General features: G+C 45.6%; 1 protein-coding gene across 1 annotated transcript; it reads right to left on the bottom strand.

Annotated features, from left to right (window-relative positions):
* Positions 1-1,117: 1,117 nt before the first annotated feature.
* Positions 1,118-22,834, bottom strand: LOC125430164 (E3 ubiquitin-protein ligase TRIM7-like). Its single transcript, XM_048491960.1, has 7 exons — positions 22,286-22,834; positions 15,589-15,684; positions 11,710-11,940; positions 6,802-6,824; positions 5,048-5,163; positions 3,398-3,433; positions 1,118-2,054 (listed from the first exon to the last, which is right to left on the bottom strand). The coding sequence occupies exons 1-7, from the start codon at positions 22,832-22,834 to the stop codon at positions 1,540-1,542; spliced, it is 1,566 nt and encodes a 521-aa protein (XP_048347917.1). The 3' UTR covers positions 1,118-1,539.
* Positions 22,835-27,046: the final 4,212 nt, after the last annotated feature.

Here is a 27,046-nt window from a genome sequence, read left to right as displayed (position 1 = left end):
CCCTAGGAAGGGGAAAGATTGCACTAGTACAGATACTACAGATACCTTTAGGCAGGCATGAAAAGCAGGTCCTACATCTAGGCTTGCTCTATCTCTGCAGCGAAAAGAAGTGGACCGTACTGCAGAGTAGATTGCAGATGTGATCCCATTCTACCTGCCTGATGTTTTAACTTTTGGTTAGTAAGGAGGCAGTGTGATGGGAGGGGGGACGGTATCCAATCATCCTCCAAGTGGCCCTCCTCCAACTTCTGTGACTTTTTCTCCAATGGAAGAGCCGCTGATTTTGAAGGAAGGCTTCATAGATTGGAGGAAGGTTTCAGACTTGAGCCAAAAGCAAAGGCAGGGGATAGATATTTTAGTAAATTAAATACATGAATAAACTTTGCTCAGCAGGGTAGTAGAACAGGGTAGGCTCTGCCCCAGCACTTAGAGTGTTGGACTAGGACACGAAAGGCCTAGTTTCAGATCCTCGCTTTGGCCTGAAAGCTCACTGGGTGACCTTGGCCGGTCAGTCTCTCAGCACATCCTACATCACAAGGGTGGTGGCTGTGAAGATAAAACCGGAAGACAGGAGAGAAGCAGGCAGTCTTCTCTCCAGGCTTCTGGGAAGAAGGGCAGGTTAAAACGTTTAACTAGGTAAATGATGCATAGGGAAGAATTAAAAAGAATAAGAGTTGGTTTTCATAACCCACTTTCCTCAACCTTTATGGAGTCTCAAAGCAGCTTATAATCACCTTCCTCTCCCCTCTTGTGAGGTAAGTGAAGCCGAGAGAGTTCTGAGAGAACTGTGACTAGCCCAAAGTCACCCAGCAGACTTCATGTGGAGGAGTGGGGAAACAAACCCGGTTCAACAGATTAGAGTACAGCAACCCTCACTTGGAATGCTATCATCCACTCTCATCCCTCAGAATTTTAAGAACATAAGAACTAGCCTGCTGGATCAGACCAGAGTCCATCTAGTCCAGCACTCTGCTACTCGCAGTGGCCCACCAGGTGCCTTTGGGAGCTCACGTGCAGGATGTGAAAGCAATGGCCTTCTGCTGCTGCTGCTCCTGAGCACCTGGTCTGCTAAGGCATTTGCAATCAGAGATCAAGGAGGATCAAGATTGGTAGCCATATTTTGTCACTTCATTCTCCTGTGTGAATCCAGAGCAGGCCACAGTGTGTGTGAACAGGTGGTGATGGGGGAAATAGCAGGTTGCAAATTTATAATGAAGCACAGTCTCATCCTACAACCCCGTGGGTGCCCAGAATAAATCACTCACGTCACTCACTGCCTTGCCTTGCACAGAATTCAATTTAACATCTGCTGAGGAAACGCCATTTTACATAGCATAGCAGCTGACGCCCGCCAGTTACCTGCCACAGTACATAGGCCACCATGCAGGCTTTCTCAAGCACATAAGCCACCCTGCATACCTTTGTCATGCAATCAGGCCCTACATTGTGGTCAGCAAGGCCTGGGCCTAACAAAACAATCCTTAATTTGCAGCGTCTGCCAACACAGACTCAGCACCTCAGCAAAACATCCCGCTGAGTTCAGGAACAGATTTTAACATAGGTCATAGTGGAGCAAACTGAGAAGAGCGGAAATATCTTCTCAGAGAAAGGGACATTAAATGTGAATATGTGTTGCATGTTCTCGGCGTTGTAGAAAGACACCTCTTCCCCCTCAAAGTCTAAGTAGACCCTAATTTTGTTGAGCTTCTCTGGCAGGAAAATTGGGGTCCTCTGAGGGGAAGTAACAGCCCAGTACCGGCCGCCATGTTGCTGCAAGGCCCAGATTCCCTCTTCCGGACAAAATTGGGTCAATCCTTTCCTCCGCACCGATTCATTGGCCACTCCAAAGGCCCAGCCATCCGCAGACCCCATCTCCACCTCCCAATAATGCCTCCCCGACTTGAATCCCTCCGTTGCCAAGACACGGGAGTTGGTATCAAAGCGTTTGGGGTTGTCGGGCAGGTCTTGCTTCCGGCATCCCATCCTCACACTCTTGAGGTCAGCCGAGAGGATAAGGAGGTGGTTGGCTGTCTCTGGGTCCAGGAGAAGGTCTTCTGAAAAGCAACGTAACAGGGTTCAGAACAAGTCAACCACTGTAATAAGCAACAAAGAAAAGCAGCAACAGTTTCAGGTTATAACTCATTGCTGTCACTTTGTTTGGTGTGGCATGTCTTTGGTTAAATGGAGTAAATAAGACAGCATACTTCCTTGGGCCAATACAGGCTGGAATGGGAGAACTGAACTTTTAAGGTTGTTTCCACATGGGGGAGATTCCACATTTTCCCCTCATGGCCTCAGCAAAGGCAAAGCCACTCACATTGGCAATGTAGTCACCACATGGGATTTCCTCCCTATTCCCTTTCACATACAACATTTCCACCTCTACCTTCAGCGGTGTTTGGCATATTGCTGGATTGTTGGGACATTATAGTGACAGGGTCACAACCAGAGGTGGGATCCAGCAGGTTCTCACAGGTTCCCGAGAGTAGGTTACTAATTATTTGTGTGTGCCGAGAGGGGGTTACTAATTGGTGATTTTGCCACGTGATTTTTGCCTTAGTTACGCCCCTTCTCTCAGCAGTAGTGCCCAGAACTTGAAGCAATCTAGCAGGAGGTGCACCGGCGTGCGTGGCAGCCTGTGCCTGCATGTATTCGTTTCCCGCCCAAGGACCGGCGCAGCGGCTGCGTCCTTGCCACAGCCCCGCCCAGGAATGCCCCACCCCCAGAATGCCTGGTCACGCCCCCGTCGTGCCCTGCCCAGCCCCATTGGTGCTACGCCACAGTTTGAATCCCACCACCATGGGAACCTGTTACTAAAATTTTTGGATCCCACCACTGATCAGAACGGCAGGTGCAAAGATGTAGGCGGGGTGCTGTGGAAATCCATACCTGCCCATCTATACTCTTACCAGACCCAACTGAGTATGATCTTTAAAGAGGTTTGGAACACTGCAATGCAAAGCTGTGAAATTCCAGGTGGTGAGTGACCACATGATGATATCATGCGAGAGCTTCATGGAAGATCCACAGCAGCTTGGGGGAGGGGATGAAGAGCAGAATTCTGAGAGAAAGTAACCAATGGCTGTAGAGTTGGAGGAGAATCAGGGAAACCCAACTCGACAACCCTCGTTGGAGGACGAGTGTGATAAAAATATAAAAGATAGAAACAGAACTCTTTTCTTCCTGAGAACTATTATGAACTCAAACACTTGCATTCTCATACCCTAACCTCAATCAAAGCTAATAAATCTTTTCAAAATGTTTATTTTTTTTAAACAAGGTTTATTCTAAAGCATTCTGGGAACACAGACATCCTAACAAATTCAGGATTTGCCCTGAATGTTAAATCTCCACAAACACTTTTCTTGAGAAAGCGTATTTAGCTTGCAGCAATTACCTTTCTCCCCTTTCCCCAATTCATCGCGCAGATTGTCTGAAAGAAAAGGAAGCCCAATCAACAGAAGGCTGGACTGAAAGACACTTGAAAGCAATTTAGTCCAAACGTTGTGCATTGTATGAGGTGACCAGATTTTCACCTTTTTAAAGCGGGACACCATTGGGGGGGTACGCGCGCGCAGCCGCAGGAGCGCACTGCCTTCTGGGGCGCTCCCCTGTTTCCCACCCTGTCACAGGGGAGGCCCAGAGAGCAGTCTGGGGAGCCTTCCAAAAAATGAGGACTTTTAAAACCCACTTGGGGCGTGGGACAAATTAGTCAAAAGTGGGACTGTCCCGCCAAAAGTGGGACATCTGGTCACACTAGCGTTATAGTGAACAGTTCAAACAATTCAGACTAGATCATTATTTCCTGAAATCATGTTCTGCCTCACAGCTCACCAGGACTCCTCAAATCCATACCAGGAGTATAATGAAAGGCATGCTAAGGATGTTAGGGATAGTGCCACACTGCCAAACCCCTGTTTCCCACCCTGTCACAGGGGAGCACCCCAGAAGGCAGTGCGGGAGCCTTCCAAAAATCGGGACATTTTTAAAACCCCGCAGGACGTGGGACAAATTAGTCAAAAGTGGGACTGTCCCGCCAAAAGTGGGACATCTGGTCACACTAGCGTTATAGTGAACAGTTCAAACAATTCAGACTAGATCATTATTTCCTGAAATCATGTTCTGCCTCACAGCTCACCAGGACTCCTCAAATCCATACCAGGAGAATAATGAAAGGCATGCTAAGGATGTTAGGGATAGTGCCTTCCCAAATAAAAATTAGATAGTTATTTTGATTATTTTAGATAGCTGAGAAACAGCAGAATGTCAGAATGCCTGCTTTGCATACAGAAGGATCTCAGTTCCATCTAAAGTTGTCACAACCCCCCGCCCCCCTGGCCACTGGGCCGACCAGTAGGGTTGCCAGATTCAAGTTGGGAAACTCTTGGAGATTTGGGGATGGAGCCTAGGCAGGACAGGAATTTCAGCAGGGTAGAATGCCATCGAGTCCACCCTCCAAAGCATCCATGTTCTCCAAGGGAGCTGATTTCTGTAGTCTGAAGATGAGCTGAAATCCAAGAGATCCCCAGTTCCCAACTGGAGGCTGGCAGCCCTAGTTCCTCTGATCTCCAATTAAAAGGATCAGTCAGTAGACAGAGCGGTTACTTCTGCCCCAGACCCTAGGCACTCAGACAGTGTTGACCTTCACAGAACAAGGACTTGACTCATTACAAGTCAGCTATGTGCTTTCATTATTTACCCAAATTGTTTATTATTTTATTTTACTGATTCTTGTAAACCACCTTGGACATTTGGGAATACAGCATATATTATAGAAATAATAGCACATCAAAGGAATAACAATGAATACAATTGTTATTATATGTGAGAGGAAATCAGCTGCACGTCTCTAGAAGTAGCCACTGAGTGTGCTGTAGAAGGTGAGCATACAGGGGCCACAATGACTCACACTGATCATTACCCCTGTTCTTTCTATCTTCCCTTGTTCTCTGCCAGCATCAACACTTCCAGGCTACAATCCCACATGGCTTATTCTGGAGCCCAAAATATCATCCAGCGTAAAGAGGGAGGCGTTGCTTTCCTTTACCTTTGAATTTCTTCAGGACGCCCTTGAGGACCACAGTCTTCAGAGAGAAATTGGAGATGTGGCCTTTCATATCCGAAGAAACAGGGATGGGGAGCTGACACTTAAGATCATCACTCCTAACAGATTTTTCAAAAAAGGATTACCGAGTTGGTATATTAATGATACACAGAATAGTTACACTTTGACCCAGAGACTTTTCAGGTATGAAGCTTAAATGACATTTTGACATCTCTCAAACTATTTCTGTGAGCACAGAAGAAAGGAATCGAAAGGGAGATGCTTGTAATGCTGGTGACTTTTGTGACAAGTGTAGGTTTTACATTTTCATTCTGGTGTGAAACAAGAAGTGTTCTGTGCCTGCTGTGTGAAAATATCCCCAGCCAAAGCAAAAAAGTCTTGTGATATCCTGAAGATTAACAGCTGTTTTGAAGTCTACTGTTTATTTCTTTCAGATGGACAAATGGATATATACATACACTCAAGAAGAGTACTGAAAAAGAAAACGTAAACAGTGAAGCCAGATGACTGTAAAATACTAATGCTACTAGTTGTGCTATTTGTTTGCAAAGCTCAAATGTGTTTTTGGTGCCAGGAGATCTGGGGACCAGTTCCTGCATGCCACAAAGCTCACTGGGTAACCTTGGATCAATCACACTCTTTCAGCCTCGTTTACCTAGCAAGATTATTGCGAGCATAAAATGGAGGAAGGCACCAACCAAGCTCTTTGGAGGATATGTGTAACGAAAAAAAATACCAAGTAAATTTTTAAAAAAATTAGCAGAATTGGCCTTTTCCTAAATGGCAGGCCTCATTTGAATGGGTTTGATACCATCTCACCTGTAGAAGTGTGCTCTGATCCATGAACACTCATGCTAAAACAGTGGTGGCGAACCTATGGCACGGGTGCCAGAGGTGGCACTCAGAGCCCTCTCTGTGGGCACGCACACACAGTTCGTCATGTGATAATAGTGTAATTATTTCAGGGAGATTATTAGCATTAAACTTAAGACCTAGTTTTGGGGAAGCAATGTAGGTAACCCTGTTAAGCGCTATTAAACCCTACTGATTTTCATGGGAAGAACGAAAGCATGATCCTTTACCTGGGAGTAAGCTCGGTTGCTGGCAATGGGGCTTGCTTCTGAGTAAACCCTCCTAGGGTCGTGATACACCTGTTCGAAGTATTGCACAGTTGCTTCAAAGCAAAGCCACCGACTACCACCAAGCTTACTCCTGCGTAACGTGCGCCTTGGAACCAACCATTTTTTTCTATACTAAAACCTCAGAATTCAGGTTAAATTGCCATGTTGGCACTTTGTGATAAATAAGTGGGTTTTGGGTTGCAGTTTGGGCACTCGGTCTCAAAAAGGTTCGCCACCACTGTGCTAGAATAAAGGTAGTTCATCTTTAAGGATTTCTGCTGGATTTCTGTTTCCTTTTAACATAAAGATGACCATGGCGTTCCCACTGGAACTGTCACCCTGAGCAAAGGCTTGGGTCCAAGATGAATTTCACACCACAGAAACAAAGTACTGCTCTTCTCCCACCCCTGCCAGGAGCCCAGCCTCTGCAGATGAGGGATAATGTTCGCACCCACTGAAGAAGTTAAAAGGAGCAGAGGATTTGTGCTGACCTAAGGGAGATGAGCCACTGTCTGTAACATTCCTCAGTGACTATATTTCTCTGAATGGCAGCCACTGACCTTTCAGCTGGTTCATGAGCAAAGAACTAGAGAAGGTGAAAATGCAGCTCCGTACCTGACAAGAGCACTTGTCACATCCTAAAAGAAAGAGAGAAAGAGAGAGGCTCTTCAGGTTATGTCCCCCAGCCTCCAGGTAGGACCTGAGGATCCCTCAGAATTACAGCTCAGCTCCAAACCAAAGAGATCAGTTCTCATAGAGAAAATGGAGGCTTTGGAGTATGAATTCTATAGCATTGTACCCCACTGGGGTCCCTGTGCCCCCCCACACAGTGTTCCGCACACGCAAAATAATGCGTTTTCAAACCACTTTCACAACTGTTTGCAAGTGGATTTTGCTATTCCGCACAGCTTCAAAGAGCACTAAAAGCAGTTTGAAAGTGCTTTATTCTGAATGTGCAGAATGAGCCTGTCTCAAGATGGGTTGACTTTTAAGACAGCAATGTCTCTACCCAACCCTTGAATGCCTAGCAGTGCCGTGCCAAAATGTGGTTGGTGTACCCACAAGGTGAATAAAAGCTTGTCTGGACTTGCCCTCGCCCATATCTGCCTTGCAAAGTATCTTGCTCACACCCTTTCTAAAGGGATTAGGAGAACATAATACTCCTGCCTTGGAGAGCATTTCCATCTCCAGCCCTGGAATATCCACCCTGAGAAAACAAAGGACTTGTTTGCCCCGAGCATTCCTGCCAATATGGTATTTACCCAAAAGACTTCTTCCTCTGACTAATCTCTCTCTATTGACCACCTTATTTACGTTGCCATTGTTTTATAGTTGTGATTGACTCAGCACTTATTAAACTTTACCTCACTGTCCTGAGGATTTCTTGCACAACCTGACCTTGGTATATGTTGGCAACACAGATCTTGAGCTCGCCAGACCTTTGGCTTAGCCAAGAATCTGCTCTCGCTAATTCCCCCACTCTAAAAGGGACAGACTCCCACCATTTCAGGTAACACCAGTATGATTATGATCTGAAGGTGGAGGTTAGCAGGGCTGGCTGAAGATATTTTGCTACCCTCCACATCGCTGCATCACAAAAGCATACTCCAGAATCCGTTGCCAATGCTACAGAGTATGTTGAGGCAGGCACAACTCTTGCCATCTGCATAACCCACAATATCAGATGCTGCAATGCTTAATTGGCATATTATTAACCCAAGTGACACTTTCAGTTGTCTGTCCAGGGAATCCAGCAGCAGCCAATGCTTGTTCAGCCTGAGTGTGCCCAAACCACATCACCCTGGGATACTGCAAACCACGCACCATGGGCCTGGTTTCTTAACAGGCCTTATCTTGCTGAAAATCCAGAGGTATAATTTTGACAAAAGAGTCAGCCACAAGAAGTCTGATATAGAGTGGTGCTGGAGCACTAGAAACATAATTAATTGGAAAGGGTCTCCAGAGAAGTCTTCATGATGGCATCCTTTGTACAGCATGCTTCAGATACAGGGGCTACTAGTTGTGACAGCATTCACAGGTCCAATGGACAATAGCACCATTTTGAAGGAATTTTAAAATGTCACAAAGATTGGGCCTGCACTATGGTGGGCTGAGGTGCTCTTGTTCCATCCTGTACCTTTTCAAGTGACAAAACACACACACACACACACACACACACCCGCGTAGGCCTTTTGGTAGTTGAAATGTACAGGGAGAGGGACAAGAATGACTCAGCTAGGATTGCAAGCCTCCAAGTGGTGGCTGAAGATATCCTGAGATTACAACTGATCTCCAAGCGACAGAGATCAGTTCACCTGAAACAAATGGTGACTTTGGAAGGTGGAGTCTATAACATTATACCCCATTCATTTCCTTCCCCTCCCAAACCCCACCCTCCTCAGTCTCCAGCTCCCCAAATCTATAGGTATTTCCCAACCCAAGAGATGTCACCCTTGCCTCAGCCCACCACACTGTGGTGGGCCTAGGGTTGCCAACTTTCAGGTAGGGCCTGGTGTTCTCCTGGAATTATAAAAGTGATCTCCCAAATACAGAAATCAGTTTCCCTAAGGAAATGGTAGCTTCCAAGACAAAACTGTTCTTCATTCATTCATTTGGGGGGTGGGGGTGGGATTATGCTGCCTCTTTGGGAACCCAGCCTCTGGCAACAGGCCTAGTTGGGATCAGGCCCCAACAGCATTTTTAAAATATTTTTCAAATGATGGTGATGTACACAGGTCAGAACTGTGAACACCGTCACGTCTGGTTTGGCCCACGGCCGAGAGTTCTCAAGTGCAGCCATCTCTAGAAAGGAATGTTGCGTCCTTTAAATAGGGCCAAGAAACCAGAGACTCCATACCATGGAAGTGTCAGATGCAACCTGAGAACAGTAAGGAGTAGAAAAACCACAGCAAAAAGCTGACCACAAACAGCTTGACATAAGCTTGAAGGTGATTGGGAGGAAAAGAGGTTTTGGTGGAATGCACCGTTAGCAAAGAGCATTTCTATAGACTCCATTGAAACTGCCTCAATCACACTTGAAGTAGCTGTTTAACTAAATTCACAGTGAATTCTACTAGTCAGCGATATGGTTGTCAGTTTTTTAATTAGCCACTGCTCCTGTGCCTTTAAACAGCAGATTGATCTGCAGACATGAGCAGGTGATAACACTTATCTCTATACTGGGGAACACTTCACCTGCAGATTTTTGCAGCTCAAAATGCTATTGGTAGCAGAGGAGTCTGCTAGGCTGATCTAGTTCTGGTCAGCAGGCAAACCCACGCCTGAATATAATCAAATGAATTTTAAAATGCAAACAGGAATAACCCCTTTTTCTTACTGAGATACCCTGCAAACCTGAGTGAATAACATGTTTTACTCCCCTATGTAACGGCTATTTCTGTGGTCATGTGAGCATCCACAACTCAACTCCTGCAGTGTGTGTGTGTGTAGCAGAGGTGGTTTGCCGTTGCCTTACTCTGTAGTCTTCTTTGGGGGGGTCTCCCATCCAAATACCAACCCTACTTAGCTTCCAAGATCTGATGAGATTGGACTATACTATCCCATGCCCCACCTCCTCTCCTGTAATACTTTCTTGGGATGTTGTCCCAGAAAATTCGAGCCCTCTAAGCTGCTGCAGTTTGTGAAAGAACCAACAGACTGCTCTACACATAAGTGTTAATGTATATTTTGAGGATTGCCAACAAACCTGGAGAAAAATGTCCTGATCATTTAACAGAGAGATTTAACGGGATGTTATTTACCAGGTGATATAATTTACCTCCGTGCCAGTAAAAGCTTCACCTATCCCTTTCCATAGCCACCATTAAAGGAGTGAGACATTTGCTCTCTGGGCATTTGGCAAGGCTGATCTTCACCTCCTGCCCATCCAATTGAAAGAAGACAGAATAAGGAAGTATCTCTCTCTAGCTGGAAAGCCATGGCCCGTTGAGCAAAGGCAACTTCGTGTATTTATAATAAAAGCAACGATATAATTTGTCAATCGTCTAAAAAGTTAAAATGGAGTTGTTTGTGGCGGTGGTGGGGAATGGGTTTGTTTTGGTGTGGTGGGAGGGCGGAGAGGGAATGAGGTTGTTTGGGGTGATGGGATGGGGAAACAAGGTTGTTTGAGGTGGTGGGAGGGTGAGAGGGAATGGGGTTGTTTGGGTTGGTGGGAGTAGGGAATGTTTTTTGGGGAGTGGTGGGAAGTGGGGGAGACAGGAGACTGATGGCGGCCCAGTGAAGGAGCAGGTGGCAAGGAGCCATGGCCCCGCTGGCCCTGCTTGGCTTTTGGGGGTGGTGAGAGGGGTGGGGGAACCAGGTGTCTGTAGGTGGCTCAGTGGAGCAGCGGGTGCTAAGGCACTGCTTACTTGGTGACCGGTTTGATATTTGTGGGTGGGGGGAAGATGGGGGCGGGGGGGGGGGGACTGAGAGGCTGGCAGTAGGCCCTGTAGAGCAGCAGGTGGCAAGGCACCACTGCCCCACTGGGCTGGCCCATTCAACATGGTTTTGAACTTGATGGTGAACCCTCAACCAATGGGCGCACAGGACTGTCTCCTGCGTGCCCATTGGTTGAGGGTTAATCACCGGGACATTAGCAAATTATATAGGTAAAGATGTTCTCAGATTAGAGTCAAGGCAGGTACATCTATTTGTTAAGAAGAGCCAGCACATGTTCATTTTACAAATGAAACTGGGGACCTGTACCTGGATTCACACATTCAGTTCCCAAGTATTAGAAATACTCAACACATATAATGTGCACAGAGTGTAGGTGCATTCAGTGTAACCTGTGAACAGGGCTAACTGACTGCAGTTACGACACTACCTTAAAAGTTGCAGAATACACTGGCTATCCCTTTCACAGAAGGGAGGTAAATAACATCCAGTCAGCACATGAAGCAAGGTTGTCAACCACCGGGAAAAAAAAAAAACCCTGTTCCTTCAATTTAGGCTTTATGGGATGTGATTTAACTCTATGCTATGAAAAGCTTCATCTGCCAGTTTTCCCTGGTAATGAATTTTTCCCTAGATCTGCTGACAACCCTAAAAACTGATCCGAAATGGACTTTGGCTTCCTTTCAGCCTAGCATGGATCTAGCAGAGGCTCCTAAAAAAGCAAAGAGCATTTGTTGAAGAAAAAGTTACCAGATAGCATGGTGTTGCAGTTAAGAACAGGTAGACTCTGGTCTGGGAAACTTGGTTTGATTCCCCTCTCCTCTACATGAGCAGAGGATTCTTATCTGGGGAACCAGATGTGTTTCCCTAATCCTACACATGACAACTGCTCAGCTAGTCACAGCTCTTTCAGAACTCTCTCAGCCTCACCTACTTTACAAGGTGTCTGTTGTGGGCAAAGGAAGGGAAAAGGAGTTTGTAAGCCCCTTTGAGTCTCATTCCAGGAGAGAAAGGGGGCATAAATCCAAACTCCTCCTTCTTCTGAAAGCTTCTTACATGTGTATGGCCATCATGCAGTTCATTGGCGACCGCAACAGTTCTGGGATTTATGGCCAATAAAGGTCCTACCTTTAGGAATTCAAGCACTGGTTCTTGGATCTTCTCCTCCAAGTCGGAAATGAGTTTGTTGAGGAGCGAGATCTCCTTGGAGAGCTCTGTGATGTTCTCGTTCTGCCTTCTGGTGATGCCCTTTTCCATCTTGTCCAGCTGTCCCAGAAGGAGCTGCTCCTGCTCATACAGGAATTGACGCAACCCCTCAAATTCAGAGATCACCTTCTGCCTCTCGATCTCTATGGTTTTCTTCAAAAGAAATGGGTGGATGGTTAGTCCTTTCAATGCAGATTTCTTGTGTATATTTATATAATTTTTAAAAGAAAGGTTGCTGCTCAGAGAAAGGGCTACAGTCCCTAACAGGTCTAGAAACAGAACTTTGTCTACCTGATATCAGGCTACAGGAGAAGAAGCAGAGGAACCCAGTCAGATGCACGGCACCTGCGCATTCAGCCGCTGTCTGCAAGAGGCAGATGCTATTTATTTCATAATGCTGCTAGGTATGAAAAAGCACAAAGTTGCCAATTGCCGAGGGGTGGGCCTCCTGTGCCTTTAATGGAGACTTAATGGCATGCAATTTATCAAGTATTAATATTTTCCTCCATGCCACAAAAAAGTTTGAGCTGCCCATTTCTACATAGTAAGCCTGTGTCGAAAGAGACATAACATTTTTCTCCAGGCCTGCCAGCAGCCACAATTCTGAACCACCATGTCAAAGCAGCCCCCAAACTGTACATTGTATTTATTTAGCATAACTTTTATCTTGCTGTTCCTCAAAAGGGCTCAGGGCAGTGTACATCATTCAGAGGTGGGATCCAGCAGGTTCTCACAGGTTCCCGAGAGTAGGTTACTAATTATTTGTGTGTGCCGAGAGGGGGTTACTAATTGGTGATTTTGCCATGTGATTTTTGCCTTAGTTATGCCCCTCCTCTCAGCAGTAGTGTGCAGAACTTGAAGCAGTCTAGCAGGAGGTGCAGTTATGGCGATCGCGTGGCAGCCTGCGCCTCGCCGTGCGATTAGTTTCCTCAGCCCAAGGACCAGCACACAGCCCGGCTGGCAGTCCCTTGCCACAGTCCCGCCCAGGAATGCCCCGCCCCCGGAATGCCCAGTCATGCCCCTGTCATGCCCCGCCCATTCCCATTGGCACTATGCCACAGTTTGAATCCCACCACCATGGGAACCTGTTACTACCTTTTTTGGATCCCACCACTGATCCTGATCCTTTCCATTTTATATTTACCACAATGCCATAAGGTAGATTAGGCTGAGAGAGAGGCAACTGGCCCAATTGGGCCCTTGAAAATTTTCCTGTATTTATAGCCTTGGGCAGGTGGAAAAAAACCAGGTGACCCTGAGGCATGAACCACAGGCATGCCGACCTCAGTGAGAGCCGTCTTGCTCCTCAGCATCATGACCACATACATATGTACACATTGCACAGGTCTCTGTTTTTAAGGTCTCTTGTATCTCGTCACCTTTTTCACTCGCAGGACACCTGTACTTTTGTCAACCATGATGCATCTGAAAATTTAAAACACAATTCTTTTTTGGAGATCCGGTGCTGGAGAAAAAGCATTATCCGTCGAATAGCATTTAACAAGCAATTTTGGGTATAAAGTTTCAGTCAGTAATAAACTGAAGTCGAAAACTGGCCAAAAGAACAGGAAAGCAGCAAATTCAGCAGAGGGGACAAAAACCTGTTCCCTCCTTTTAATTTTCCTCATTGTTCAATTTACTACACTTTGGCCAGTTACCTCTTTTAGGACTTGTTGCGTACCTTTTTAAAAAAAATGTCAATGGCAACAAATTGTTTGTTAAAGTGTGAGTCAATATCAGCAATAACATTTTGTTAATCTTTAGCTGTTATAAGATACCCGTTCAAATGAACCTAAGCAACAGGTGGCAGCAGAGTATAAGAAATAGTCCAAGACATTCTTCAGGCCTCCAGACTCCAGTGGCAGCTTTGCATAGAGCAGTTGTGGCGAACCTTTGGCACTCCAGATGTTATGGACTACAATTCCCAACAGCCCCTGCCAGCATGGCCAATTGGCCATGCTGGCAGGGGCTGTTGGGAATTGTAGTCCATAACATCTGGAGTGCCAAAGGTTCGCCACCACGGGCATAGAGGCCTGTGGGCTGCATTGGGAGGGATGACAAGAAAATTCCATTCTCCCATTAGAAAATGTACAATGCAATCCCATGGTGAGTTACTCCAGTCTAAGCCAACTGAAATCAATGTGCTTACACTGGAGTAAGTCTTTTGGGAAAAGGTATTGATGTATATAGAGAAATTAGTGAAAGTTAAAATAGAAATAAATAAAGACTTATTGTTTATGGGTATAACGGATGATAGCAGAGTGGATAAAAGACAAAGATCAATGTATAAAATAATGATAAGAGCTGTACATGCAGTTATAGCATTGGGTTGGAAGGATAAGAAAATATCCATAATACAGAAATGGTTAGAATACATTTAGGAACAAATACAGTTAGAAATCTTTGAAATGATGTCAAGGAACCAATTATGGCAGGATAGACAAAATGAAATCATGAAGATATGGATTTTGTATGCGGACTGGATGAAAGAAATTGGAGTTAAAGAAGAAAGATGGGAGAAGAGGCTGGAAAGAATGGACCTGCTGCTGCTCAGTTAAGAAATTAAGGAGAATTCAACTCCTCGTGGGAGGGAGGGCGGGGGGAACTGTATGGTTTGGATAAAATGTAAATTGTTATACATGTATGTATTGGAATGGTCCGACTATACAAATTAAAAAACCCACTAAAGTAAGTCTCTGTAGGATTGGATCCAATTTGGTTTGGATCCAATTTAATATATCCTTCACAGTGCATTCCTAAATTCCACTGATTTCAGTGGATTTAGAAGGGTGTAACTCTGCGGAGATTACACTGTTAATTGCCTTTCACTTCAATGCCAGCCTTGCCTTGACTGCATTATGAATTTAACCTGAGTCAGACTGATGAGTTGAAGCAGCAGAGTCTACTCCAGGACTCTCTTCTGCCTCACCCCATCCTGCAAGAGGGGGCAGACTAATGCTCCCAAGAAGTTCCTTGTACATGGAAGTTTCACCCTAAGCTCCTGAAATATATCTAATTTTAAAAACTCAGCTAATGGCTGTCATCATAGCCAGCACTACATCTGGTAGCAGTGAACTCCACATTAATGCAGCTGACAGATCTAAGGTTGCCAGCTGGCCTGGAGAAACATACCCTGTCTCTTTAATAGAGCCTTCATGGGCCTCTATTGAAGAATTTTTTTCAGATGTTTTTATTAGAGAGGTAAATAAAAAGGAAAGTTTCAGCTGCTCATTTCCAAACATTAAGTCTTCGTCAAAGGCACAAGACATTTTTCTCCTGGACTGATGGCAACATTAGAACTTCACCAGAGACTTGCTTGACAACAACCTGGAGGGGAAAAATAAAGTCCTGCCCCATTACAGAGCCTTAATGGGATGCTATTAACTGGGTGTTTACTTCTATGTCACGAAAGCAGTCAATTACCCACTTCCACACATTAAGCCTCTGTTCAAGAATCAGGGCATTTTTTCTCCAGGTTGTTGGCAACCCTGCCTTTAACAGTCTGATCTGCCACTAGCAGCATGCATTGACAAATGATTGTACTCGTTCTTATACTTCATTTGCTGATCCCTGTTTCAAAAGGGCTGTAAAAGGAACAAAACCAGATCTTGGGTTGTTGTTTTTCCCCTGGACATTTGCAACTCTCCCTGACTTTCTGTACCAGAGGCCAGCCATTATCCATATCCGATAAGAACCCTGAGGCTGCATTCAGGAATCACAGTTTACACCGCAGTTTGATCCAGTTTCTTGGGAGTCTGTCTTGTACTCTCATACAATTTGTGAACAGCAGCAGGCACCTACCAAAAGATCTTGGCTCTTTTGATCATCCTGCGTTTTGAAGTCTAGAAGCTCTTGTCTCTCTTTTTTCAAAAAATCCAGACGGGCCTGTAGTTGTTCCTAAGATCAAAAATAAAATTATCCATGTACATAAATATTTTTTAATTTATTTAGGTTTATAGTTTGCCTTTCTAGATAGATGAGCACACACTTGCCGCGGACTTCATCTTTCTCCTCCTCCCACTGCTGACTTTGCCTCCACTCACTATCTTTCTTCATTCACATCTTACCTGCCACCACAATCGACCCCTCTACCTCCTTCCCCATCCCCTCCACACACTGCTAGTTTATTTTCTTCTTTCACACACTGGAGCTGATAGACAGCCCATCAAAGTAGCAGCAGAAGAGGAGACAAAGCATTTCTAGGGCTCTCATTTCCTTCCACCCCCTAAATTCAGAGGTGGGATCCAGCAGGTTCTCACAGGTTCCCGAGAGTAAGTTACTAATTACTTGAGTGTGCCGAGAGGGGGTTACTAATTGGTGATTTTGCCACGTGATTTTTGCCTTAGTTACACCCCTCCTCTCAGCAGTAGCGCACAGAACTTGAAGCAGTCTAGCAGGAGGTGCACCAGCGTGCGTGGCAGCCTGCGTCTGCGTGCATTCATTTCCCGCCCAAGGACTGGCGCAGTGGCTGTGTCCTTGCCACAGCCCCACCCAGGAATGCCCGCCCTGGAATGCCCGGCCACGCCCAGGAATGCCCCGCCCAGCCCCATTGGCGCTACGCCACAGTTTGAATCCCACCACCATGGGAACCTGTTACTAAAATTTTTGGATCCCACCACTGCCTAAATTGCTATGTAGTTTGAAACGTTTTTAAACCTCCCTCATCATATTTTTAACTTTTTCAGATTTTTCTGCAAACCTGCCATAGGCAAAATCCCTCTTATCTGACTATGGCCCCAATCTGCAGATGTTGTTTTTCAATTCACACTCTGGAGTGATGTTCAGCCTCCAGGATTAAATATAGCCAATCTTGCCTTGTTTCCAAGCATTTGAAGCTTGTGCAGGGGCAATCTTGGGGTGTCCCGTCCAGTGGTGGGATCCAGTCGGTTCGCACCACTTCGGCAGAACCGGTTGTTAAAATGGTGCTTGTAAACAACCAGTTGTTAAATTATTTGAATCCCACCACCGGAACCGGTTGTTAAATCATTTGAATCCCACCACTGGTCCCATCCCAGGGATTATAGATGGGGAGGGAAATCAAGTCCAGAATATTTTTTTTGAGACAGTAATGGGAAAACTTGACCAACAGGAAGCTCTGCCAGGATACAAAGCAAAGTCAGCAAATGTATTGTAAATGTCTGTGGTCAGGACAAATAAAATTAACTTATTCCTGTACCTTTAAAGAGTGAGGAAAAGGATGCAGGTGCTGGTCATGTTCTTGCTCTGCTGCTCCACCTGGCAACTCTGCCATCTTGCATGACCACTATTTGTAGCCTCCAGTGTTTCATTTCTAAAATTAGAGGTTGCCAGGGTGCCATCTGTGTGGGGATCATCCTCTCTACCTTGGAGGACCTTCCACATAATTTCACATAAGCAGCGATGCCAACGACATGGAGAAAAAAAATGTCTTGCCTCTAACATGGGCTTCCTACGTGGAAATAAGCAGCTGCAACTACTCATGGAAACAGAGGTTAATAAAATCATCTGGTAAATAATATTAAGGCTCTGTTGAAGGGGCAGAACTTTTTTTCCTGCAGGTCATTGGCAACACTAACTGAAAAGAGAGACAAGCATTGCCTCGGATATTCTTTAGCATTTGGCATATCCCAAGACTGAATGTGACTACTATTTCTGGGGCAAAGTTCTTGGGAACCTGGGCTGTGGTGAAGTATTGCTTGCCTCTCAATACACTAGTACCTTGCACCATTTAAAGTATCACTGTTTATCACCCTTCTACTGGCACGTTGTTCAAAGACAGACTGTGGCAGTACACATTAGTGATTCTGAATTCAGGTTCATGGAGCTCATTACAAGCAGCACAGGCTATGTCAGTGATGGTGAACCTTTTTGAGACCGAGTGCCCAGAACTGCAACCCAAAAAACCACTTATTTATCGCATGAAGTGCCAATAGAGGTAATTTTAGTGAACCTGGAATGCTGAGGTTTTAGTTTAGAAAAAATGGTTGGCTCATGAGGTTAGTGCAAGCATTCGGGGAGTAAGCTATGCTGGTAGTTGTTGGCTTTGCTTTGAAGCAACTATGCAACTCTTCCAACGGGTGAATGAATCATGACCCTAGGAGGGTTTACGCAGAAGCAAATCCCATTGCCAGCAACTGAGCTTACTCCCAGGTAAAGGATCGCGCTTTAGTTCTTTCCATGAAAATCAGTGAAGTTTAACAGCGCTTAACAGGGTTACCTATACTGCTTCTCCAAAACTAGGTCTTAGGTTTAATGCTAATAAACAAGCCCAGTTGCCCAGGCCAGCCTAGATGTGTGTGTGTGGGGGGGGCGATTTCCCCCCCACATGATGAACTCTGTTTGTGCGTGCCCACAGAGAGGGCTCTGAGTGCCACCTCTGGCACCCGTGCCATAGGTTCGCCATCACTGGGCTATGTCCTGCTATTCTTATCAGTTGCTGTGTTGGCTCCAATTACAGGGCTGGGCCAGAGAAGAGTAAAATGGTTGTTTTATTGCCATTAATTATTATGGATGAGGTGAATTTCACACATTCTCATTATCCAATGACTGCTGCAAATGACTGCTGCAAGTAACCCATACAGTGTGAGAACTCACAGAAAGGACAGAGCTAAGGTTGAGGATGAGGTAACCTGAGGCCCAAACTACATGGAAAATCTGTGACTGGATCACTGGCATAATGCCCATTGGGCAAGGTGGGCAGCTGCCCAGGGCATCACCTTGTGGGGGAGGGGGCATCAAAATGCTGGGTTCGTTTTTGGGTATTTTTAGTGGTTTTCAATTTTTGGCCTGCAGGGGGCACAACTTTTAGGCTAGCGGCACCAAAATTTCAGCGTATCATCGGGAGACTGTCCTTATGATACCCCCCAGGTTTGGTGAGGTTTGGTTCAGGGATTCCAAAGTTATGGACTCCCAAAGGGGGCACCCCTATCCCCCATTGTTTTCAATGGGAGCTAATAGGAGATGGGGGCTACAGTTTTGAGGGTCCATAACTTTGGCCCCCCTGAACCAAACTGCACCAAACCTGGGGAGTATCATTAGGGAAGTCACCTTATGAGACCCTGAAAGTATTGAGACTGTGCCTTCAGAAATATGCCCCCCCCCAGCCTGCAACCCCCCATTGACAGCAATGCAGAAAACTCAATGCAGAACAAAGATTCTTGGGCAAATTTCGGGATGTTCTTGCAGGGAGGGCATTCTTAGACGTATCAGCACCAAATTTTTCCAGGGTATCATCTGGGAGACTGTCATGATGGCACCCCCAAGGTTTGGTGCAGTTTGGTTCAGGGGTCCACAAGTTATGGACCCTCAAAAGGGTAGCCCCCATCTCCTTAGCAAAGAATGGGGATGGGGCACCACTTTCGAGGGTGTACATAACCCTGGAACTCTAAACCAAACTGCACCAGAATTTGGGGGGTACCATGATGACAGTTTCCAGATGATACCAAGCCGGAATTCTTTGGTGCCGATAACATCCAAAAATGCGCCCCCCTGCAGGAACATCCCAGAAATTTGCCCAAGAATCTTTGTTCTGCATTGAGTTTTCTGTATTGCTGTCCATAAGTTGCAGGCTGAAGGGACATTTCTGAAGTTGCACAGTCTCAAATCTTTTCAGGGAATGCTCATCAGGAGACTTCCTAATGATACTCCCCTAGGTTTGGGATTTTGGTAGGCTGAAGACAAAGATTATGGACCCTCAAAACTGTAGCCCCCATCTCCTATTAGCTCCCATTGGAAACAATGGGGGATAGGGGCACCCCCTTTCGGAGTCCATAACTTTGGACTCCTTGAACCAAACCTCACCAAACTTGGGGAGTAGCATAAGGACAGCCTCCTGGTGATATGCTGAAATTTTGGTGCTGATATGTCTACAAAACTTTCACTTCCCTGGCGGGCGCAATGTCCTGGTGCAAAAAAAATTTGGTGGAGTGGTGGAGTGGTCACTTCATGGGAGGGGGGGAGGGGGGCATCCAACTCAGGTTTTGCCCAGGGCTACAGTTTGCCCAGGGCTGCCTCGTTACGCCCCTGGACTGGATTGTAACATAGTTCCAAATTTGATTAGGAAAGTGATGCAAGGGGACAGGTATTTCCCTCACAAGGATATTGGGGCAACAGTGCAGAGAAAAGGATTACATGATTGCTCCGCTTAGTGTTATCAGCTCTGCATTAGGAACTTCCCAATGATCGGGGTGGGGTGGTGGTGGTGGGGTGGAGCCTGGGAAGGGTTGGGTTTCGGAGGGACATCAGTGAGGTATAATGTCAAAGAGTCCACCACTAACACAGCCATTTTCTCCCAGGGAACTTGAGGCATCAGTAGTTTGGACATCCGCTGTGATTCCTGGAGACCTCCAAATCCCACCTGAAGGTTAGCAACTCAACTTGACTGCCCTGGACAAAGATGGAAGCCCCCCTCCATTAAGGCAAAAAAATAATAATGCAGATTTCCCATGTAATTAATAGTTCCGTTCATGTTCCATCAAGTCATTCACATGAGGATTTGCAGCCGTGGACTGGGACCCCGGCTGCTGTGTGGACCAGCTGCACCCTTTCCCCAAACTCTTCAGGCTACCAGCCTTTTGCTCTCCAGCTATGTTACCTTTATCAGCTGTAGATTCTATTTTAAGTAACCATCAACATTGGTGATACGAACAGAAAGCTCTGTGGGCCGCTCTCCAAAGTGGGGTCAGCCTGGGATCTTATTCCACTTTGGGAAGTCGCCCTCCCAGAAATAGATCAGGAATTTGGTTACTTAGCTAACCGTGTCTGTGTGTATCTGGTGAGGATACTGTGTTCAATTAGTCCCAAATGAAACCCAAGCTCAAACAGAGATCAAGGCTTCTCTCATGTATATCTTTGAAAGAAAAATTGGAACAGCTACAGTCTTCAATCTGCCAGAAGGCTCAATCTTTGCCACTAATGTCTTCTGATGTCCTTAACAATAGCTTGATGGGTAGGCTTTTTTATCATTATTTGCTGTATTCACACCTGTCAGTTAACAAACAAACAAAATTCTGGAGTGAGTTAGCTAGTCCTTCAGGCCATCAAATTCTTTGCCTCCTTATTCTTGCAGACTAAAAGAACAGGAGTTGCTGGATACTCTCTCTCTCTCTCTCTCCTCTCTCTCTCTCTCCTTAGAGACTGGGCAGCCCTGCATTTAGAAGAAGAGAAGAGTTTGGATTTATATCCCCCCCTTTCTCTTCTGCAGGAGACTCAAAGGGGCTGACAATCTCCTTGCCCTTCCCCCCTCACAGCAAACACCCTGTGAGGTAGGTGGGGCAGAGAGAGCTCCGAGAAGCTGTGACTAGCCCAAGGTCACCCAGCTGGCGTGTGTGGGAGTGTACAGGCTAATCTGCAGTCCCTAGATAAGCCTCCACAGCTCAGGTGGCAGAGCTGGGAATCAAACCCGGTTCCTCCAGATTAGATACACGAGCTCTTAACCTCCTATGCCACTGCTGCTCCACTTCATTTACAGTCAACGGCAGTATGTCAATCACTCTATCAAACAGTATCCATTTTGCCACACTGAAAGACACAAGGGAAAACTCATCAAGTTCAGTTCTTGCCTCAGACTAGAAGCATTTACCATCCAACCTCAACAGGCCATCCCACCAAGTCCCAGATGAATAGCCATGTTGATCTGCTGCAGCAAAGTAAAAACAGGCTGGTGGTTTGGTGCAGGAATAAATTCTGACAGTCAATGAAGTCCCTCTGGACTGCAGAAAAATCCTACTTGTTAGCGTGGCACCATTTCAGCATTGATTCTGCAGCACCAACAACTTCAACTGGCTTGGACTTCTGAACAATAAATGTATACTTGCTGCTGCAGTGTATCTTCTTTAGATTTGTTTTCTACCTACTTCAGTGGCTTTCAGATTTCATACCACCAGGAGACCATTTCAGTAGCCAGTTTGCCGGTTAGGGAATCCCTGGGCGCTGCACCAAACCCTGCTAGATACTGATGATGATTATGGGGTGCCTTGTAGGGTTCATGCTCAGTGCATGTGAAGACTCAGCTGTTAATCTGGCCCTGTTGACTCGTATCAATGTTGCCCTCACACAATTTTCAAAGGAGCTGCATACTGAAAGAAGAAGAAGAGTTTGGATTTATATCCCCCCTTTCTCTCCTGTAGGAGACTCAAAGGGGCTGACAATCTCCTTGCCCTTCCCCCCTCACAACAAACACCCTGTGAGGTAGGTGGGGCTGAGAGAGCTCTGAGAAGCTGTGACTAGCCCAAGGTCACCCAGCTGGCATGTGTGGGAGTGCACAGGCTAATCTGAATTCCCCAGAGAAGCCTCCACAGCTCAGGCGGCAGAGCGGGGAATCAAACCCGGTTCCTCCAGATTAGATACACGAGCTCTTAACCTCCTACGCCACTGCTGCTCCTGTACAAGTGAACATTGAGGTGCTCCTAGCAACTAAGGTTTTTAAAGGTGCAAATATACTTATGGTACTCCGGACCACTGATGTCTCCCCAGGTCAGCTGCTGAGAAAATCAGTGCTACAGACAGAAAAGAAAGGTACCTTGTACTCCTGGGAAGCTTCTTCGACAGGCACGACAGCATGAGGCCTGTGGTCCCGAGACCGGTCACACACCACACAGATGGTCTTCTGGTCATCCTTGCAGTAGAGCTTCAGAGCCTCCTTGTGCTTCTCACACATCCCGTCCTCTTCAAGGCCCTTTGTGCCACGCAAGATGAACTGGCTGATGATCTCGGCCATGTTGGCCAGTTGTCGGTTGGGTCTGAAGTTCCTGTACTGGGTAATCTCCCTGCACTGAGGACAGGGGAAATCTCTGTCCATGCCCTTCCAGCTCTTTGTGATGCAACCTCGGCAGAAATTATGCCCACATTCGATGGACACGGGGTCTTTGAAATACTCCAGGCAGACCGAGCAAGTGGCTTCATCTTGAAGGTTCCCTGGGAGGAACACAGCAGCCATGTCTCCTTCCTGGCAGGCAGAACTGTCTTCTTCTCCTTCTCCCTCTTTGACTACATACAGGGAGCGAATGCTTGGCACGAAACACAAGGCGGGTGTTCCCATGCCAGAAACCAGCTGGTGTTGCGAGGTCATCTCAGGAGTTTCTGGTTTCTTAAACTGGCAGCAAGTCTGTCACTGAATTGGACGGGAACGGTTTAGAAAGCTTTAGCATTTAAAGTCCGAACAAGCAGGCCTCGTCGAGGTCGGGGTCGCAGAGCAGAAGTTTCCAGAGCCTGTTGCGAGACTAGAGGTATTTCAACATTCTCAGCCAGGCTGATGGCAGCGATTCAGTTCTAACATTAGTGCCGGGAAAGCTTGGGCTTGCCAGATGTTCCCTGTGACCTGGCGGCCATCCCACGAGTCCCTGGTGTGTAGTCTGACAGTCACGAGGGAAAGGCACTCTGCACATGCTCATAACCACAGGCCATGGAGGGTATTTAAGGAAACAGGAATATTTTGGATGAAATGATATAGGAACTTACTTATCAATGATACCTCTTTGAATGACAAAACAACAGTCTAAGGTCAAATCCCCACTACCGTTTTAGCTAGGTTTCAGAACACAAACTAACCAGGTTTGAGGTTGTTTGTGTTCTGAAACCTGGCTAAGACGGTAGTGGGGATTCGACCGGGGAGGTCGTCCCTCAAACCTGGTTAGTTTGTGTTCTGAAACCTGGCTAAGACGGTAGTGGGGATTCGACCTAAGATTGCCTTTGCACTAGCTGCTTTGTCTGGAATTGCCAGCGTTTAAAGAATCCAGTTGGCGCTGCTACCAAATCACTGCAATCTAGTATTTTCATTATTGCCTTCCATGAATCTCTTCCTCCCCCACTGCCTCCACTTTGTGCCACTCCAACTGATTTGTAACAATCATTTCAGCTTTGAACAGAATTGCATCGCTAGCCTAGCCAGCGTGGGTGAGCAAAAGCATTACTTCATCCACTTCACAGGAGAGGCCGGCAGCATGATTTGAAATGCCCCGCCGCTTCCGTAGCTGTGCTGACATGTGGAAATGATCAATAACACTCCCATTCCCCTTTATTTTTAAGCACCCTCTACAAAGAAGAAATGAGAGCAAAAAATGTTTGATTTAGAGCCAATTCGGTAATTATGTGTGTGGAGGCAGAACACGGACTTGTTAGGAATATTTTTGAAAAATGATGTAATTTAAATAATCAAAACAAACAAAACCCCAATAAACTCTACTAGGCTGTATTATACACATAAAGTTCTTGTTCTGATGAAATTACAGATGTTAAAATAGTGTGGTGGCAACAAGAAACCAGATGGATTCATTTACTTGATAGTAGGTCTTAACAAAGAATTAGATTTGAGCTGTTATTTATAAGATGCCTGTACCTTTAACTTAAACATGTACACCTGTGTCTTCTCACTTACCTATTTCACATGCTTGACTGTTGAGTCAATTGCACAGAATACATTCTGGCCAACAAGAAGCATGTTACTGTCTTACAAGTGAGTTCTGTTACTTATGTATATTTACAGGAGATATATGCTGATTTTTAAATTTTATGTATTAGTTTGACATTAATTTATGTAAAAATATGCCATAGGAATATTTGCTATCATTGCTGTTGGTCAGTTACCAATTATGTATGTATTATATCTTATAGAGACGTCTTATGTTGGCGTTATGTCTAAAACAACTTGTACAGTACCAGAAGCATGCATTTGCACTGAAGAAGAAAAGGTTGAAAACGTAGTTTAGCGCGCAACACGTTTTGCCCTTGTGCTGCTTCTTGCTGCATTCATCTAGCCTGATGTCTTCGGTTTTGCTGCACCATTCCGCTGCTAATTGATTACACCTGAACTGTTACCACAGTAGCACTTTGCACTTAAATTAGTGCATGTAACTGTGAGTACTAAGAGATATTCTTTTACCTCGCCTATTTATTCAGCCTGGTTATACGCTTCGCTCAAGCCACGGACTGTGCTTATACAAGACCTAAGTATCTATAGCAAAATAAGAAAGAGACCTGCTTGGTCAGGTTACATTGGACATTGATCACGATACTACCTTACAGGGTTGTCGTTTTTGTAATATATTTATTATGGTTTATGCACTACTTATAATGGATCTTGAGAATGGATTTTGAGAATACATGCTTTGCAATATATTTATATACAGCTTTGTTTCCGCTGAATTTTGTCTCTTGCTGTTTAGACCAGAGCTGCCATGCCCTACCGTTATATCTGCCGGCAGGAAGGGGGTTAAAAGTTGAGATGAGCTGTTGTGAATCTGGCAAGACATTCCGCAAATAAAAGTAAACACTCCAAGAGACCTCAGGTTAGTCAATTCTCTCAGATAGAGAGATTTGGTATTTTCTAATTGTTGGTGTCTTCTTTTTGCTGGATTTTTTGTTGTTACTATAGCTAGGGAGAAAGCCTTATTCTTTGCCTCTCTTGCCCTGACCTAGATAACCCCAGGCTAGCCTAATTTCATCAGATCTACGTAGTCCACAAATATTATGAAGATGTGGAAAGAGTAAAATAACATACACATAGTTCATTTAAGTGCCCTTGTGTCTAAATCCTCAAGTTAAATAAAATACATCATATGTATTCTGGGGATCTTCAGGTTTTATTAATTTTATTAAGCATTTTTTTGTATGCTTATGCTTGGCCAGTATGTATGTTTATTGCCCTCCCCGCAAAACTTCGAGCTTACAAGCGTGGGGGGCTGGATTTGCCCCAAAAGTATCAAATACATTCTTCACTACAAACATTCTCTCTTTGTTATTTCTCCGAACCTGCGTCTTTTTCTGAGCGCAATTTCTGCTAACAGGTTTAATAGTCACTTTTTCTCAATTTTTTAAAAATAATTCCTTTCAAATTTTCCAGTTATTTGCACTGGTTCTGCACTAGCTTAACTTTGTAGTAGAGCTATATATCTCTATACAAAACTCTTTCACTTTTACAAAAGCAAATGTTTACACTGCTACTGATACACCCTATCTCGCACTGGATCCTGACACTCATTAGAGTCAAGGTATTTAAATGACCACTTACACCAGACATTTAAGGTCTTTAGTGGAAGTCTTGTATACTAGAACCATTAAGAAGAGAAGAAGAAGAGTTTGGATTTATATCCCCCCTTTCTCTCCTGCAGGAGACTCAAAGGGGCTTACAATCTCCTTGCCCTTCCCCCCTCACAACAAACACCCTGTGAGGTAGGTGGGGCAGAGAGAGCTCCGAAGCTGTGACTAGCCCAAGGTCACCCAGCTGGCATGTGTGGGAGTGCACAGGCTAATCTAAATTCCCCAGATAAGCCTCCACAGCTCAGGTGGCAGAGCTGGGAATCAAACCCGGTTCCTCCAGATTAGATACACGAGCTCTTAACCTCCTATGCCACTGCTGCTTAAGGACAAGGTAGGTAGATACCAAAGACAGGGCCTTATTTGCAGTGGTTCCTCTCAACTGCAGAACTGTCTCCCATCATCTGGTATCATCTGAGCCTTAGGCATCAGCATAAAACAGTTTTAATCTCTTACAGCCCAATCCAAAGGGATGGTGGTGGTGATAATAGAGCAGCTAGTGGGGCTGCCACGGCACTACCTCCAAAGAGGCAACTGATGTGGGCACTGAGAGAGAACTACCTTTCTTTTCTGGGAAAGCCCATAGCAGCATATGATGTATGCCATCCTTTTTGGTGTCATAAATCTGCGCTGCTGAAAGGGGGTCTTTCCAGGCCAAAATTGCACTGAGAGATAACTGAAGTTGGCTCTGCTTCCAAATTCCCCCATCTGCACTGGCAAGGGCTCCTGCAGCTAAGGAACACTGGCTCACATGGCAGCTTCCAGGTTCAGGCACCATGAAACTCTGCAGCACCTTGTCGCTGGCATAATAGCCGCTCTGCTGGTGTATTTGCCCCTTATGCTGTTGGAGTGGGCACCCATTATCATGTCAGGGAATCAAAATAAAGAGGTGTGCATCTTGTGCACAGATCATGAAGATCTAGATGACAGCACCTGTCAGCCAGAGTCAGTTGGCAAAAGCCTGGTGTAACTGAATCAAACCAGTCTGATCTGGTGCGCTCAAAAGGTGGCGCTTCAAACGTGAATTGGAAGGCAGTGTTTGTATAATAATAGTAAGGCACTATCTTATGCAATACATGAGCTGTTAGGGTTATTTGTTTGCTGCGAACCATGCTGCCGGCTTGTGCTCTGATATTCACTCTGTATATAGCTTGCACCATGTGAGTAAAGAGTCAGCTGCTTTGAAGTGAAGAGCCTTTACCAATGTGTGGTGGAATTGTTACATTTGTCTGCTGTTGCCAAGCGTCTT

Source organism: Sphaerodactylus townsendi, linkage group LG03 (assembly GCF_021028975.2).
Source record: "Sphaerodactylus townsendi isolate TG3544 linkage group LG03, MPM_Stown_v2.3, whole genome shotgun sequence".
Classification (NCBI taxonomy): Eukaryota; Metazoa; Chordata; class Lepidosauria; order Squamata; family Sphaerodactylidae; genus Sphaerodactylus; species Sphaerodactylus townsendi.
Note: the sequence above shows the minus strand (reverse complement) of the source record. Positions and strands in the feature narration are given on the sequence as shown.

Excerpts from the sequence above, each read along its gene's own strand:
- LOC125430164 (XM_048491960.1), bottom strand. The coding sequence starts at position 22,834 with ATGACCTCGCAACACCAGCTGGTTTCTGGCATGGGAACACCCGCCTTG. Across the intron at positions 15,685-22,285 it reads AAGCTTCCCAGGAGTACAAG|GAACAACTACAGGCCCGTCT; the intron begins GTACCTTTCTTT and ends TTTTGATCTTAG. Across the intron at positions 5,164-6,801 it reads GTGACAAGTGCTCTTGTCAG|GAGTGATGATCTTAAGTGTC; the intron begins GTACGGAGCTGC and ends AAAATCTGTTAG.